The following is a 17,890-nucleotide window of genomic DNA, read 5'->3' as shown; positions in this document are numbered from 1 at the left end:
GAGCAGCAGATTAGCTGTGATACGTCGCCTCCATAGGGTAAATGAAGATCACACAGATTAGAGGTTGTGAGTAGTGTGAGCTGAGAGGAAGTTGAGGCCACAGACTTTTTTGTTCCTGCGCAAAACACACAAGCGATCATGTTGCGCACGAGATGGCTTTACCCCGGCCTCACCCAGCGGCTCAGAAGCGAAAACCATATTTATTGAAATTTTCTGCTTAATTTCAACTGAATTGAAATTAGCTTTCGGCAGATGGAGGGATCTTATAATTCACAGTCAGTCGGTATTTTATTTTTCATTTAACGCATCATATACCAAATGTCTTAATATGGATGTTTCTCCTAATCTGCCAAGTAAACGTAAAGACTCTTTGTCTCTGAAATGACTTCAAGGAGCTAATAATCATTGTATATTCATCTCGAAATGCCTCCACCGATGTCCTCCACTGTGATTTAATTTCATTTGCTTTCAGCTTCATTAGTCAATAACCACTGCAAAAAAAAAATGCTTATGTCAATTATGGGAACTCCAAGGGTCAGTGAGTATATGAATTTTTAACTGCACACTGCTGCATGTGATTATATTAAGTGGTCTTGTAACAATGATTAACCCCAGCATGTGTGTCTCTGTGTGTGTGCGAGCAATTCTGCATGCACTCATGTGTTGAGCATACTTGATCAAATGCGTTTGAAACGTGCATCCCTAAACGATAAGCAGCTACAAGCAAAGAGGGGGCGAGGTGATGAAGTGAAAAACTGTTTCCCTAAGGCTAAGTGAGACGGAGCAGAGTGTTGGGTGGTCACGCCTTGTCTGCTCACGACAGTGGCGGGTTAAAGAGATTACACTGGGTCTGTGTCAGCAGCCTTGGCCTTGCTCACACAAGAACATAATGAGGAGGGACATGCTTGGCCTGGCCAGGAGAAAAAAGAGGCTGAAGTTTGAAGCGTTCCATCCTCTGCAAGACGGCGACGGGAGGCAAACAGCTTTTCCTTGCGTGTTGTTTTACAAGCAGAGGTCAATAATGGATAAATTCCACAGAGCTGCAGGCTGAGCTGCTGCCGAGCACAGACCCACCACATCACACAAAATGACTCTGCTGCTGCTGCTGCAGAGGCAAGAACGCAAAGTGTTCTCCATTATAGCCCAGATTCCTCCAACTAACAAAGCTCACCTGGGGGAAAAAAAAAATCACAAATCTGTCCTCTGAGTGTGTGTGTTTGTGTGTTTTCTGCTTCTCTTGAAGGTTTGAGTGACAGTCGCCTTCACCTGTAACGATGACTGACTGGATGAATCGTCACTGCCTCTCGTTAGCAGGAGCACCCCTGGGTTTTTGTGTCCCGGCGTGTGGTGAGTTTACTAAAAATCTACCTGCTTCCATCCTTCCCATTCTTTCCTGTCATGACTGAAGCAGCAGAACCTGAGAGACACACATTTCTCTTCACCATCAGCCCGTGGCCTCCTTTTTATTTCTCCGTCAACTCCGTCTCTCCTCCTGACTTCCTCTGTGAACACTCACTTAAAACCTTCAGTCTGAATATCAACTTCAACCAATCTGATTATTCATCTCAAGGTTTCAACCGTCCTTTGTTTGGACCCCATTTGCACACCTTTTTAAATCCATTTTTTTCATCACAATCAGAAGAAAACTTACTTTAATTAAAGGTCTTGCAGGTCATTCCCACTTCTATTAATTTGCTTCTCATAGAGAGTTTGTAATTTCCTCACAAGTTTTCAATCAAACAGAACTTTGAACAGAGGAGAAGTGCAGAAATGATTCTCATGTTATTATCATTATTCACGTCTTTATCAAAGTCTATAATTTGATAATATTTCAAAGTGAACCAAAAACCCACATTAGCTGATGCTCCATCAGATCTGCCATGTGGAGTCTCTTCAATGCTGTCAGTAAGAAGCACAAATGAGCTTTTATGATTACCTGTTGCAGCTCATTGATTATTGATGATAATTAACAAAACAAACAAACTTTTTTTTGTAGCAGACTTTTTAGCAGCTTTTTGTCATAAATTGGATGAAAATGTGAAAAAGAAAACACAATCCAACAGCCTCAGCCATGATTCTACATTACACACAGATATTAAACATGTGAATCTTTTGTTGTGAATTTTCCTTTTTTCTTTCTTTCTTTTTTTTTTTTGGTCAAACTCTTATGGGTCAAATATGTCAAATTAGCGTGAGGGATGTACTAGCCCTAGCTCCGTGGAATAAAGAGGTGATAATGGCGGCACTTTCCTTCCCTTTTAAATGACCCGTGAATATTATTTTACCTGTGTTGAACTGGGAGGACGCAACCATTCACGCCGACACAATGGGAACAGCAGACCGTGCGTAAATTGCATCTTCATTTGCATTCCTGCCTCCCAAAAAAAAAAAAAAAAAAAATCATGCAAATCTTAATGAGACAGTCTCCATTGTGGCTGTAATTGAAAACCCTTTCTTTGTTAATTACTCTTTCTCAAAGGCCTTGTCCGCAGTCACTGGGCTGAAACAAAAAAAGTTATTGATTCTGGAGGTCGTGGGGTTTAAAATGTACAAGTCGGAATAATGTTGTTTATTGTCGTTTTGAGATGCGACTTTAGATTATCTTTAAAAAATATATTATTTTTTTGTGGTTATTATTTTCGTTATTATTATTAGCCTATTATATGATAATGATTAAAAATAAGAAAAAAACATAAAAGTTGTAAACGCATGATACAACGATCAAAGGGCAACAAATGTCTTAACTATTATCAGCGAGTGGTTTGCAGCTGAATGACAGACATGCAGCGTCTGTGTCCTTGTTTAATATTAAAGTTAAGTGCGGAGCAAAGGATACGGACAAAGTGATTAATATCGCTTTAATTCCCGAAATCTCTCTGCAAAAATAACCCAACATTTTTATTTTATTATTATTTCTAGGCCTACAGGCCAGAATGAACCCTCTCCTCCAACCACAACCTTTAATCCTGCGGTTCCTGTCAAACCCACTCACCAGATTCACTTCTGCATACAGCAGAAACGTGAAATATAAACAAAATCATTGATTTTTATTAATTCAGTGCATCTTTGTTTAACGAAAAATGTTTTTTTTTTCTTCTAAGAAATGCAGTTTTTCTCCTCGTCAGAAATCGACGCTCTGCGTGCACATGCGCGCTTCATCCTCTTATTTTTAAAGCGTGAAAGCGATCCAGGGGTCGATGTGATTGCATGCAGGTTATACACTATATCCTCCCATCAGGACATCCACATTTCCCAACATTCAACAGTGGGATCGGTGCAGCCGCGCGCCCTCAGCCTCCTTTTTTAGGGGGGCTGTCAGGCTTGTTGAGTGTGAATCGGAGCGGACTGTGCTGGTGGTCCTCGGTGCCTTAATTAGGAAATTAGCTGCACAGAGGCCCTCATTAACCAAACTCCAGGCTATACTCCTGCTGGGGTCTTTTTTCCTCCTCTCCTTTCTCTCTCTCTCTCTCTTCCTCTCTCTCCCTCTCTCTCTTTGCTACCGGTCAATTTCCATAAGAAGATTACAAGCGGATCAGTATTGAGATCTGCAGCAGATAAACAAATAACCTGTTCCTGAGAATTAGATGAGTGCTAATTGGACGTTAGTTTTATTGCTCTTGCTCTGTTTGTGACGCCCCATTGAACGTGGAAATTAAATTCATGAAGTGATGTCTCTTTTCAGCTGATTTACTACAACTATATGGCCGAGAGGCTGCACTCTGCCTCCCCGTTAAGATAACAGCTCATTCTTTAAGCTTTTCCTCCCTGTGCGGATGTGTGCGTGCGTTCTCTCATTTTAAAAGCCATATTGCCATATTTTATTTTTCTATAAGAGCTTTGTTTCTAAGCCATAGCTGTCTGTCAATAATACCTGATGAACACGTGTTGAGCTCATGCAATATGCTTTTATTTTGATGCATCTGTGCTTGGATTTTTTTCTTCATAGCTTTACTTTAAAACGGAAACGTTCATTCATTCCTGCAGAATACAGTCCATAATCTATTGGAAGCCGCTTATTAAAACACTTTAATGAGTGTTGATCTCATCAATAAGCAACATTTTTTTTTTTCCAAATTGATTTTTAATCCAACCAATAAATGATCATCTGAAGAAAATATTCTTTAAAAAGTCTGCAGGTGAACGTGCAGCCTTTCACCTCAATGTATGGTCTATGCACCAGGGGCCCAAGCCAGAAGCTGCATTTTTTTTTTAAGTTGGAAAGCTGCGGGAGGTGAAACGCGTCGACATGCACATGCAGAACGATCCCCGCAGAGCTCATGTAAATACACGGAGCTGTTAATGGCTGTTTTCGATGGGCGATTTCGCTGCTCGTCATTAGCAGGTGTGAGCTCTGCCCCTGTCGAGTCGAGCGCGCGGGTTTCTGCGGCGGAGCGACGCTGCTGGTCGTTTTGCAAGCAGAACACATGCAAATGAGGAGCAAAGCACTCCACCCGCAATCATTTTAATAAGCATTAACACGGCGCAGAGAAAACATGCATGCGCACGATCAGCAGCGGATGGTTTTTTTTTTTTTTTTTTGGAGGAGGAGGAGGAGGTCGGTGGAGGATCAAGTCGAAGTGTTCCCAGTGCAACTGTCTCTAAAGTCAACTTGTTCCCCCTGGGAGCGGAGCTGCCCGTCCCCTCCACAAGAGGTCGTTGATGTATTAAAGTTTTACAGCAGCAGCAGCAGCGTCCACGCAGACCTGCCATCGGTTTGATTTGGAATAAAAACTCTTAATTTCCAAAAACAAACAGATGAAAGATTTATAGTTCAGTTGCTCCTGATATATTGGTTTCTTTAAAAAAAAAAGATGCATTTGTTTGGTTTTTCAATGTTAGTGTAGCCAACTTTTATTCTGATTTTATTTCAACATTTATTATCATAGGAAGTTATTCTACAGAGCCTGCACCTAAGGTGGGTTTTTAAAAATATAAGAAAGAAAAAAGTGGATCCTGACAGAAGTTTTTTTTTTCTTCCAGCAGAGTGAAAATTCATTTTTAAAGCCCGTAACTGCAAAACTGAGGAAAACTTGCTTTCAGTCTGTTTCTCAATCAATATTTTTCTAAGTGAAATAACTGCCTAATAAAAAAAGATTAATTACTGAATTAATTACTAATTTACTGAAGGAAGCATCGAAATCCTTGAGAGTAAGACAGGACTTTCTGATGGGGGCAAAATCAGGTTTGTGAAATTGTGGTGAACGAAAAGCAACAGACGCGTGTGACAGCAGAGATGAGAGGATTTTCATTTTATTTTAAATCTGCTAATGGCTCATTTTATTCCAATATTAAATTTAATAAGCTAATCATTTTTACTTGAAGGATTTGCTCTCATTGTTGTCTCGGTTTGGCCTCTGAAACCCATCTACTGTATTGATCCCTGCATGCAGCAGATATTGTTGACTGTACAGACAGGACTTTTAAATAAAGCATATTGAACTTTTTGCGCACGTTTGATATAAAATTTTATTCCCAACATCCCAAAAATGATCACAAAAGCAACTGTTTCTGGAAACTGACACTGACCCAATCAGGAAACGTGTCAATAACAGAAACAAATTGGCTTCATTTCCTCCGTGGGCTCCTCATCTTCACTGTGGAGGTATTATAAAGCCTATAAACGTGTAATATTTTTTGCGTTCAGGTCGTTGAGCTGTGCTGCTGTTTTAAAACTTTCAGATCTCCCTCCTCCTCCCGAACCAAAACACAGCGCTGCGTGCTGCGGTTGGTTACACGGTGCCGCGCGCTGATTGGTCGCCCGCTCCTCATTGTCACGCTGTCAATCCACATCACATGGTCCGGCCACTAGGCCTATTAACAGATGAGCTTGGAGAACAAGTTTACAGACTTCTGTTTCAGAGCCGTGGGGGACACAGCAGCTTTGAGCGGAGAGAAACCAGAAGCACCTGCAGACACAGTTTGCCTCTTTTGGGGCAGAATTATTATTTTTTCCCATCTCATCCTATGAGACTGGTCAGTATCTCTACCTCCTTGACTTTTTGGCGCTGTTTTGTGAACTTTTTTTTTATGTACCTGTGAGTGAACACTAAAAAGCCGCCTGAATGTATAACATGATGGAAACCGAGATCAAGACCCCTCTCCCGCAGTCCAACTCGGGCTCGGCGCAGGGCGCAAAGAACAACAGTGTCAGCGACCAGGAGCGGGTGAAGCGGCCGATGAACGCCTTCATGGTCTGGTCCCGGGGACAGCGGAGGAAGATGGCTCAAGAAAATCCCAAAATGCACAACTCTGAGATCAGCAAGCGGCTCGGCGCTGACTGGAAACTTCTGACCGACGCTGAAAAGAGGCCATTCATCGACGAGGCCAAGCGTCTACGCGCCATGCACATGAAGGAGCATCCGGATTATAAATACCGTCCCCGCAGGAAGACCAAGACCTTGCTCAAGAAAGACAAGTATTCTTTGCCCGGGGGGCTGCTGCCGCCGGGAGCCAACGCCGTCAACAACTCGGTGTCGGTGGGGCAGAGGATGGACGGTTACGCGCACATGAACGGCTGGACGAACAGCGCGTACTCCCTGATGCAGGACCAGCTGGCCTACCCGCAGCATCACAGCATGAACAGCCCGCAGATCCAGCAGATGCACCGGTACGAGATGGCGGGGCTCCAGTACCCGATGATGTCCTCGGCTCAGACCTACATGAACGCGGCTTCCACGTACAGCATGTCTCCGGCGTACACGCAGCAGACCACCAGCGCCATGGGCCTGAGCTCCATGGCGTCCGTGTGCAAGACCGAGCCCAGCTCACCGCCGCCGGCCATCACGTCCCACTCTCAGCGGGCGTGTTTGGGGGACCTGAGGGATATGATAAGCATGTACCTGCCCCCCGGCGGGGACAGCGCGGAGCATTCCTCCCTGCAGAGCAGCCGGTTACACAGCGTCCACCCGCACTATCAGACCGCAGGGACTGGCGTCAATGGGACTCTACCTCTCACCCACATCTGAGAGCAGCAGAGAAAGAGAAAAGACTTGAAACTTTACTAAAAAAAAAAAAAAAAAATTAAAAAAAAAAGTACTTCGGATACTTGAACTTTTTGGTTGCTAAAGAAACAACGTTCATCAGTTTTGTTCAAAAAAACAACTTTATCTCAATATCTCCATATTTTTTTGAGTTGTCCGTTTTAAATGAATTTTAAATGGACCGAAACTGAACGTTGAGCCCATCAGAGTAAATTGCATTGCAAAGAGGCTTTTTATCACAAGTATAAGCAATCAACATATGTAGAAGAATTGGACTTCTATATTTTAAATAATGCCATATTTTCTCTCTATGAAAAGGCATGTGGCCTCGTGAAGAGGCTGGTGTATTTCAGAAAAGCTGGATGGAAAGTTGGTACATAAATGTTTACACTTAATTTGTAGAATGTCAGTTGTCTCCACTGTGTCCAAATTTTTGTAGTCTCTCTCTCTCTTTCTCTCTTTCTCTTTTTCTCTTTCTTTCTCTCTCTATCTCTTTCACTTTCTCTCTTTTCCCCCCTCTCCCCATCATGACCTAGGTTGAAATGAAATGTTAAGACTGTGCGGGTCGCAAACGCAAGTTTTATTTATAGTAAGATTTTTTTTCTTTCTTTTTAGCTTGTGAACCCGATGTTTTTTGTCACGTGAAAAAAATGTTCCAATTTTGTTTTTGTAAAATGTTCTGTTCTGTGATGGTTTTTTGACAGTGTCATGTTTACTCATTATCCTGAACGAAAAGGTTTATTTAAACTGACGTTTCTACATATTTTAAGACCATCCTCTATTCTTAAATGCTGAATAAATTTGTACGAAACATGATTTGTGACTCTGTCTCTTGTGTGGAATAGGAAGTTTGAAAATATGACTAAAGTTGTTTTGGAAAGTTGTGTCCCAAGGGGGGACGAGGCTTCTCTTTGAGAAGAGATTATTTTATAGATGTTGGTGTGTGGAGATCTTGGACTTTGCTGTCTATTATTTTCACAGTAGACCAAACAACTCGACTGTACATTTCAGATGCATGATTCATGCTCACAGCTATTTTCTATAAAACTATACAGGAAGAGTGATGTTTTCACTTTGTCTGCATGGCATCATGGGAATTATCTCATTCTCCTGTATAAGCCTTAAATATGTAGCCTCCTGAAATATTCATAAGTTTTCTTTCCTCTTCTGAAAAAGATTATGTATCTTTTTAAACATCCATTTAAGAATATGATTTGACATAATCCTGGGGTCTTTTGAATTTAATTTTCCACGGGCTGATTCATTTTATAATTTTTGTTTATAGAAAGTGGAAGTTTCTTACATATTTTTCTTTACAAATTACTCTTTATACCGTTGGTGAAAACCTGCATTTGTCTTTGCCTTCATCAGATTATAACACTTTTCCTTCCTTGGTTTGCCCACCTTGGTCACTTAGCTGAGTTTGAACCTGAAGGCAAAGTATTTCACTCCAAAGTCTCTGCACAGTTTAAATGTTTATTTTTTCCCCTCACATTTAATGATACTTGGATAATTTTTATTTGTTAAGAATCAAATTTAAGAATCTAAATGTGTAAATCTAAAAGAAAAAAATAAGAAATGGGATGAGCATCAGATTATGTCTTGTTACAAAGTGGACAGAACTCACCCATTTTTCAAAAAGTCTATTAATACATTTCTAAATGTATCCATTAAAACACAAGAGACGCCATCTGAAATGGTTTATAACATTTTAGTAAATTCTATCCTTTATGTCAGCGATGACATGCTGAAGTATAGCCTAATCTGATTTGTAACCTTCTGTTTGCAAAAAATGCCGCAAGTGGCAATGTTATTTATAATGTAATTTCAAAAAGGATTTTCGATGTTGTCTGGAGGTTTTGTTATTTAGTCTTTTATATAATTTCCGATGAACAGAGAAACTCATTTTGTGCTTATTTGCTTTTGGAACATTTTAAAGTCCCGTGGAGAGTTGGTTCTGGTGAAACCCGGTGATAACTCCAACAGCTTTACATGTTATATTTTATTTTTCAACAGATTACTCACATTGAAAATCTTAACTGCTGTCTCCACACACACACACACACACACACACACTCCCCCACCCCCCCGACACTCTCATAATGCCAAGGTGTGTTTGGAAGAATGGACCGGCCTGCTGTTGCAGTGTACCTTGGGATAAATAAGCTCTGGCCACCAAGAGGGCCGAAGCAGTGGCGGTCCTGCTGGCCTTCCCACACTCCCTGTAGGACTTGATCCACAGCTCAGCACAGCGGCCTGGATTAGCCCCACGCACCTTTGTGGAGGGAAAGATTATCTAGACCTCCCTGCATTCACTGACAGGGTCTTAAGTCACTCTAGCGTGCCAGCAGCCACCCGTCACCTAATCACACTCTCCAACTCATTTTTTTGTAATTAAGCAGCTTTTCTCTTCCTGCTCCTCGGTGTCAGCGCTGTTTGCTGTGGGACGGACACAGTGATGGTTTCTGGTCATTTATCAGACTCGGACAATTATGCAACCTCAGGGTGGCTCTCACCTGCAGTAAGCCGAGTCCTGGCCTAACTTTCTACACAGAAACACACCGAGGTGTCCGCTCGACAGCTCCTGCAAAAAGTTTGAACATGTCAGCGCAGTGAAATATTTCTCCCAGCTCCTGCTCAGTGAAGCCCGCCTCTCTATGTGGTCACTGGGAAACTGGCACAAGACGACAGTTCCTACCTGCTGCTGCTTTTTAGCAGTGAAATTCTGTGTTTGTGGGAAGGTGTGTGTTTGTGTGTGTATGTGTGTGTTTGTGTGTGTGTGGCTGGACCGTACACAGCTATTGATTGTGTTTGAATGTTCTGGCAGTGAGGCCATCCGAGTTTGGCTCCCCACCACCCTCACGTCCCCCCACATCCCCCCTTTTGCGCTCCCCCCGCTGAGTGCCCGGAGGGCCTCTCTCTCTCTCTCTCTCTCTCTTTTTTTCTCTCCCTCTCTCTCTCTCTCCCGTCATGTGCAGCTCTGTGCCCACTCAGCAAGTGCAGGCATATCCCACTTCCATCTGCCTATGACCTCACAGCCCCTGTTTGTTTAACCCCCTCTCCAAAAACTAACCTAATTATAGCCCTGTAGAACATGGATTCAGCGGATTCCCAGTGGATCCTGCCACTGTGTCTTTGCGCACCTATGTATCTGTGTGTGCAGCACATGCAAAGCTCCGGCTTAATCGCAGCAGCGCCACAGGCCATGTTTCAATCCTGTTTTTTCCCCTCTCCCCCATATTATGTCAGAACATGCCCTGCCAGTTGCATGACTTGTGGGAGTATATGTGAACAAGTTGTTTAAAAAAAAAAAGAAGAAAAAAAAATAGGAGTGTGTTTTGACTCTCTTTCTACGTCAGTGTGATGAGTGGAAAACTCATTACACAAATCTGGCTGAGAGACTGACGTTGGTGACATCACTACCTCGCCTGCTCGACCTGCTGGGCAACTTGCAGCAGGAACACACCTTCTAAATATACTCTAAATATACTCTCAACCCTTCACGTAATCTCCAACCCGCATCAGGAACCCCCGTCGTCTGGTGCGCACATCAGACACTACCTACACAACATAGTTTTGAGTGTAACGGGTGAATGAATGAGTGCGGTTAGGGACTGCACCTACGACACGGTCAGACTGTATTGATTTGCTGTGGCTGAGATAGAGAGAGAGAGAGAGAGAGAGAGAGAGAGAGGCCCTTTTTCAAGTTGAGCCTGGAGGGACCTGAGTGGCCTGTCCAGCTTGGGCAAGCCTGTCCAGAGTGAAGGACTCATGTGAGGTACTCAGATTGACAGCAGAGCAGTGTGTATGCATGTGTGTGTGTGTGTGTGTGGAGGTGCGGGGGTTGGGGGTGGGGGTTAATCTCCCTGAACCGGGGCAGATGTTGTTAACGAGCTCTTCTCAGGTCGACTCCCTGCGTGGGAAAATGGCATCAAATCCTCCTGGGGTCAGGGCTTTTGGGCTGACCCACTGAGAGCCATCCCTCTCCACTGCACCGTCCTCTCAATCCCCCTCTCCATTCACTCACCTACTCACTCACTCATTCACTGACAGCACTCACCAGAGACCCTAGAAAATCACATTTGACCAATTTTTTTTTTTTTTAATACCTCTCTTCTTTTTGAGTACATCCCCAATTTTCGAGGCTCCTTGCCTGAACGTATGTGAGCACAGACAGACTTGTTCCGTGATGCAAATGTCTCATTAATGATAGCTGTGGTCGGATCGCCATGCCTTACACAACCGCAAGGAATGCTAAGTGGGAAACGCTTCAAAGGCAAGCATGCCGCCACTCAAGAAACAGCATCCGCCCAACAGCAAGTTACTTGTGTATATTCCAGTGGAACGTAAATTAGAGCTGAATTAAAGCCTTATAGACTTTCGGGCGCCCAAACTGCTTATAGGGTGGGAAAAAAACGGGGTTCAATAATGACCTTTTCAAACATATTTTAAAAAAATTACTGTGGATTGTTTTGTCATAATCGCATCTTTGGCTTTGATCTCGGTACAGAAGATCTCTGTTGAAGGATATATGAGAGACACCTGACACCTGCGCTACAAAATCTCTGAATGACAACAAATCCAATCCAATCCACTTTATTTGTATAGCACATTTTAAAAACAACAAAGTTACCAAAGTGATGCACAACAGACACAAAACAGTAAAATAAAGAAAGTTAAAGTTAAAATACAGTAAATTAAAAGCATATAAAAGGCAAAAAGAAAACCATAATATCAGATAAAACACTGAGAAATATAAAAATACAATAAAAGACAGACAGAGACCACACAACTCTAACGCTGTATTAAAAGCCAACAAATCATTCATAAATCAGTGAGAAATAATTACCATTAAGGAGAATGAAAAAAAGAGGCTTTGCACCTTCACTAAGATGTTTTTTGACCTATGTACAGACTGTATATTCCCTGTGTGCATGTGTTGGCCGTGACGTGACTGCTCTCATCAGTCACATCCGCAATGGGCACGTCCCTGTACCATATCATGTCAACATGCCTGCTTTAGGGTTTATCCTGTCTTAGGTTTTAATGTGAGGGTCATCCATTAAGGTGTCTGACTCTGAAGGTGTGTTTACTTTGTCCCAGCAGGTGTGTGTGAATATGAGACTTGTCAAATATGAGACAGGATTACCGCCTCTTTTGTCCCAAACAAAACAAATACAAATCACACGAACAGCTGAAATGGGAGGATTCTGTTTTTCTGCTCCGCGGGTTTGTGTGTTTAGAGAAGTTTTCAGACGAGGATCCCTTTGACGTTTTTGTTCGGCTAAGCGCTCCTGAGGTTTACTTGAACTTGTTTTCACTTGTAATTGCGGTTGCAGGAAGATGTGTAGGGCCCATGCACACACACGCACGCACATGCACACACTCACAGATAAACAAGCACACAAGAACCAGGACTGAAACTGGATTTGGAGGCCTCTTCCTGAATAACCTGTAAGGGCAATTATATACAATGGGCTGGTTTTAATGTGTGCTAAGGGCAGCTCAGACACCGAGCGAGGCTCTCTAGTGTGTAAAAGTGTGTCTGCTGCAGATGGTCCCTTTCTGTAGCGTGCATCACTTTGTCTATGAACACTGAAGCATGTAGCGTTGCTTTTAATTTGCCAAACTAGAGTTCTGACCCCACTTCTGACCTGTCTTAAAGCCCAGAAGAAGAAAAAAAAACGGGGCCAAGTATATGTGCCGACATATAGACTATGCCTAGGGACAGTGAAGACAGTATGGGACCGCTGCAAGACAATGCAGAGTCTGGGGGGGATAAGGAGTTAAGGGGGTGGCAGGGCGGGGGGGAAGATTAGGCCTCTCATGTAGGCCACAGATATTGATTAGTGTTTGTTGAGGACAGTGAGAAGGAACACAGATTGACAGATAGACAATGACGGTGTGGTGACTCCGCTCCATCAGAAGCCGTCGGATCCTATCGCTATTGTCAGGAGCTGTGTTCATTCACTAACCTGTACCCACGTGTGTGTGCATCTGTGTGTGTGTGCCCCAGGCCCCTCCGTAAACACACACACCCCCTTCCATGCACGAAAAAAAACAAAACAAGAAAAACACACTCGCACATTTTCGAAAAAAAAAAAAAATGAGTAGATGTTGTCAAATGCACCTAAAGTACAAGCAAAGATTTATTTTCCTGGGGGCACTGGTCAGGATGGGGGGACTTTGTCTTTTAGTGCAGCTCAATCTGTGTGTGTGGTTTATGGGAGCGTAACCCTGGGAACATGGGGGGAGGTGGGACACACTGAGCTATGGGTCAGTCCTGACTGACTCTGTCACTTATTGATTAGTTGCCATGGAGAGTTAGTCAGGCCATCTCTCTTGGAGGTGTGTCCCTGAGGGCCGGCAGCACTGCCCAGATGAGCCTGTGGAGGCTTTGTCTGCAGGGGGTGAGTGTGTGTGTGCATATCTCCCGTACACTGTGTGTGTGTGTGTGTGAGCGTGTGACCTCCCTCACTCTCACTCCTTGCGCTTCCTACGTCTTCGTCCCTCCTCTCTATGACCCCCTGCGGTACCTTTTCCTTGCACTTTGGCATCATTCTCCCGAGTGGACCAACTCTCATGCAGCTAATCTGCCATATCTCCCCCCAAAAAAAAAGAAAAAAAGAAAATGCATCAATGTTTATGCAAACACCCACTCCCAAGGGATCGGTAATAATGGGGATTGTAAACAAATTGTCCAAACTTATTGAGCTGTGAAATCCCCCTTCATAGTCCCTGGATTTGCCTACTCATATGATCCCCTCTCATCTCTGTTCTCACATTGTCATTGCCCCCCCGCCCCACCAATCAAATGTTAGGAAGATGGGGGGGGGGGGGTAGGGGAGAGCGTGGACGGCCAGGACTCGGTGGTGCCAGTGGTCCACCTGCAGTAGCTGACGACTTTTCTGACAGCCCAGCAGGGGACGGCGAGGGTGGTGGTTTTATCACCTCTCTGGAATAATTAGTCAGATTCAGGACTGCAGGTAGCAAACAGGGCAACGTGCCAGTATTTACTTTTAGGGGACGAGGAGGAGGGTGGCACGAAAGATAATACATTTTAAGAAGGATCATGTAGTTTTAAAGGATAATGCAAATGTTTTGTAACTTTTGCTTGTACTTTCTTAGTTGTTATAATGCTGTATTCAACAAATACATTGCTGAGATTAGGGAGCTTGAAAGTATGGTGACAAAGTAAGAAAAATAAAAGTTTAAAAGTAAAAACAAAACTTAAGGTTATGCACACATCCTTAAAGAACCTTTTTAAACATCCATCAGAGTTTATACACTGAATTCCTTGTTCTGGTTCAATGTTTCATACTTTTTGCTATTGCACATACTCATTTTCTGAGTAATGGCAATTTATTAGCATTATTTTTAGATGTATTTACTTTTGGTTTTACCCTCAAATACTGTAGTGAGTCATTTAGATAAACTACCCAAACTTAACTATTGGCTGGTTTACAACCTGTGTGGAAACCTGAATGCTTCTGTTTCTTGTCCAGTTGGAATTTTATTATAACACTATATCCACTATACCAGATTTCAACAGTTCGTGAGAACAATGTTTTTTTGACCATAAAGCATTATATTAACAAATTGCATTTATTCCCTCACACTTCTCCTATCACAACATATAGTGTATATACTAGGTTGTACATTTTCTCAAAGTTTCAAGCAAAGTCTTCAGAGAAGGAAAAAAGGTGACATTTTGGACTTGATTGTCACTTAAACTTGTAAATTTATAGTCGGAATAATGCAAACTTCTTCTCCTTTCACGAATATGCGCACAGAGTTCTTAACCCGAAACTTGACGACAGGCCCCCGCTTTCCCTCCCTAATATCACACCTTGGATGCATAAACATGCCTGTGCTCCACACATCAGCCCACCCCGGGGGGCCTGCATGGCTTTAGTGCCGCACTGTGACACCAATCAGGGGAGATGCCGGGCTCCTTTGTCATGCAAACACCAATCGCTTCTTGTCTTATTCAAATGTCTGCCCTCTCTCTTTCTCCTCTCCCTCACTCTCGCTCAACCCCTACCCCACTTCGCCCCCCCCCCCCCCCCCCCCCCTCGACTTCATCCCTCACTCTCTCTCTCTCTCTTTCTGACGCTCACTCTATCTGTCTCTCTCTCCCTCCTTCTCAAGTCCAAGTAAATCCTTGCTGAGAGAAGAGGGGAGCCTCCAGGCCAGGGGCTGCTCTCTCCTGGGGGTCAGCCTGTGTCTCAGCGCATGGGGCTGTTTCCAGGCCCAACCAAGTCCATTTCATATTCAAATGTTACAATCAGGCCTCTGACCCACAGGGGGCTCTTTATGGTTGCAGCCCCAGGTCGCAGGGTCAAGATGGTGATTTAATAGCCGAGGCTGAGGAAAGGAGCGGGGGAGCCAAGTGATTTAGGGGATGAATGAGTAATAAAAAAGCATTTTTGCTAAGTTGTCATGTAAATTTCAATCCGTATTCAATATGAGGCTTCCTCCACATTAGAGGCCTTCCTCAATGGCTTTCTAGTGGACTTCAAGTCATTCAGAATTAAGAAAGTCCATTTTCTGCTTTTACTCTTGACTTGTGGTTGGTGTAAACAGTAGCTGATGGTAAAGCGTCTGAGGATTAGGGATGGAGATAAGGACACGTTAAAGAGTCATCATGCTTGTATGGTGCCACTGTGTCTCAGATGTCCTCATGCTCTGGAGTGGCCTGTTATTCCTGTCCCCGAGGGTGTGTTCCCAGCCCAGCAGCTCCACCAACACAGGCAGGATTGTTTGTTTACATATGTGTGTGTGTGTGTGTGAAGAGCGAGAGAGTGGATTTTCTTTGGTTAGCATGTAAAGTGTGTGATCGGTAACTCATGCATTTTTGTCAACAGGTAGGAGCTGGAGGCGCTGGCAACACTTGGCACACCAAGTTTCAAGTGTTTTTTTTCGTGCCATTCGTCTCTTCATTGGCATCAAACCATAATCCTCTCTGCATATGACTCACGTGGTGTGTTCTTTTAAGGCCTTCCCTTAGCCTGACTCATGTTAACCACAATCCAACCTGTCCAGCTCACAGTATCTTTGATGATCAGGCTGGGTTTTATTTTTCTTCCTTTTCTATTTTTTTCCCTTCTCCACATCCTCCTAATCCTGGATTTCATCCCAGTTCTGTTGATGTTTACATTTTTATCTCACCAATCATCTAAGAAATGCAGGCTAATGTTATTTATTTAGAAAGTAATATGTGCACAAATAGATTTACATGTAATATAAGGTCATACAAAGCCAAGAATGCAGTGAATGAATGAATGAATGAATGAAAACTATTTTTGTCTTGTCCAAAGAATGCCACTCCCTGTTAGGTGTGTGTGTGTTTGGTCCATTCATATAGACAAACAAACATGTATAATGACACGTAAGTGCATCTATTTGAGGACCGAAAGGCTGCACCATGTATCAAATAAACAACTCAACAATCTTAAATATTAGACCTTGAATACAGACAAGGCCGTGTGTCTTTCCTAGGCCCTTGAAATAAAACTGGTGTTTGCAAAATACAAAAACTTCACCTTATCCTTCGCTTAACTTTTTATTACATGACCCCATCATGACCAAGAAAACAAACTTTAATTCACTTTTGATTTCACCCACAACACAGTTCACCTACAGCTGTGCTCAAGGCCTTACCACCGACAACCTGTTTCAATTAGAGCTGAAGCAACTTCGCTGATCTGTAAGTCGACAGAAAATCAACTGGCTACAGAAAGTAGAACAGGTTTCTACAATGTGAAGATTTGTCATCTGTGTCTTTATTTTCACAATCATTATATAATCTACTTCTTGGACTGCTAATTGGACAAACAAAAAAAAAAGAAAGCATCAGAGGAAGATGACACTGGACAGTCAAATGTTCTCATTATTTAAACATTTTATTTTTAAGATCAAATGAAGAAGAAAAAGATGAATATTGATGAATATTAAAGGGATAGTTCACCCAAAATTCGGGGGGGTCCGGGCAGCAGTATTTGTCCATATAATGGTTGTGAATGGTGCTCACTTTTCTTCGTCCAAAAAGACACACCAAAAAACATCCAAATACCTCCATGCTGCTCGTCTGTAATGTCCCTCTTGTATTGAAGCCCCAACATGAGAAATTGTTCCGAAAAAAAAAAGTCTATATTTTAAGCTTGTTTGTAGCAGAAGCTCCCAGTGTCTCAGTTCACTGCTCTTCCTGTGACCGGCGGAACAATTTCTCATATTTGGATATTTTTTGGTGTGTCTTTTGGGAGGAAGAAAAGTGAGCACCATTCACAACCATTATATGGACAAATACTGCTGCGCGGACCCCACTGTAACTCAGAGAAGGCACGGAGGACTCTGAAACTTCTCCCAGCCCTTAGTCGACATGAGGGTGAGTAGATAATGAGTGAAATTTGAATTTTGGGTGAACTATCCCTTTAATCAAGTGTAAATTCATATATTTCACATTTTTGAAGATGCATTGTACATTGCTTTGTTTTGGACTGAAAACATTTTGACTGTTTTCTTTCGTATTCGCCAAATATTTGACGTGGTGCTGTAGAAACATCATCATCTTATCTGTCGCTATAGGCCACGGTGGAGCCCCATAAGTTTGACGGGTTGTTGTGAGAGTTGACCGGTGATGAATACCTCCACACTCTGCCGCCCCCACTAACAGTAGCAGAGGCCAGAAGCGGGGGGGGGGGGGGGGGGGGCAACATGGTGCGATGAGGCTGAGGGGCCACTGCAGGGCAAGGTAGGGCCAAGCCTGAGTGGGCACAGCTGTAGCTCACAGTCATTACTGCTCCTCTACTGGTTTAGAAGAAAAGGGCCCGGTCCCGCCACATGGCCACTCTGCCACGCCTGCCCCCCTGCGTCCCCCTGCCACGTCGCATGCTGCACACCCAGGAAGG

General features: G+C 43.2%; 1 protein-coding gene across 1 annotated transcript; it reads left to right on the top strand.

Annotated features, from left to right (window-relative positions):
* Positions 1 to 6,062: 6,062 nt before the first annotated feature.
* Positions 6,063 to 6,965, top strand: sox3 (SRY-box transcription factor 3; the record flags this gene model as incomplete). Its single annotated transcript, XM_083980600.1, has 1 exon — positions 6,063 to 6,965. One exon carries the CDS (start codon positions 6,063 to 6,065, stop codon positions 6,963 to 6,965), a length of 903 nt encoding a protein of 300 aa, XP_083836726.1.
* Positions 6,966 to 17,890: the final 10,925 nt, after the last annotated feature.

Source organism: Trachurus trachurus (genome assembly GCF_905171665.1).
Source record: "Trachurus trachurus genome assembly, chromosome: 10".
NCBI classification, from domain to species: Eukaryota; Metazoa; Chordata; class Actinopteri; order Carangiformes; family Carangidae; genus Trachurus; species Trachurus trachurus.
The sequence above is the reverse complement of the archived record's forward strand: the minus strand, read 5'-3'. Positions and strand labels throughout refer to the sequence as shown.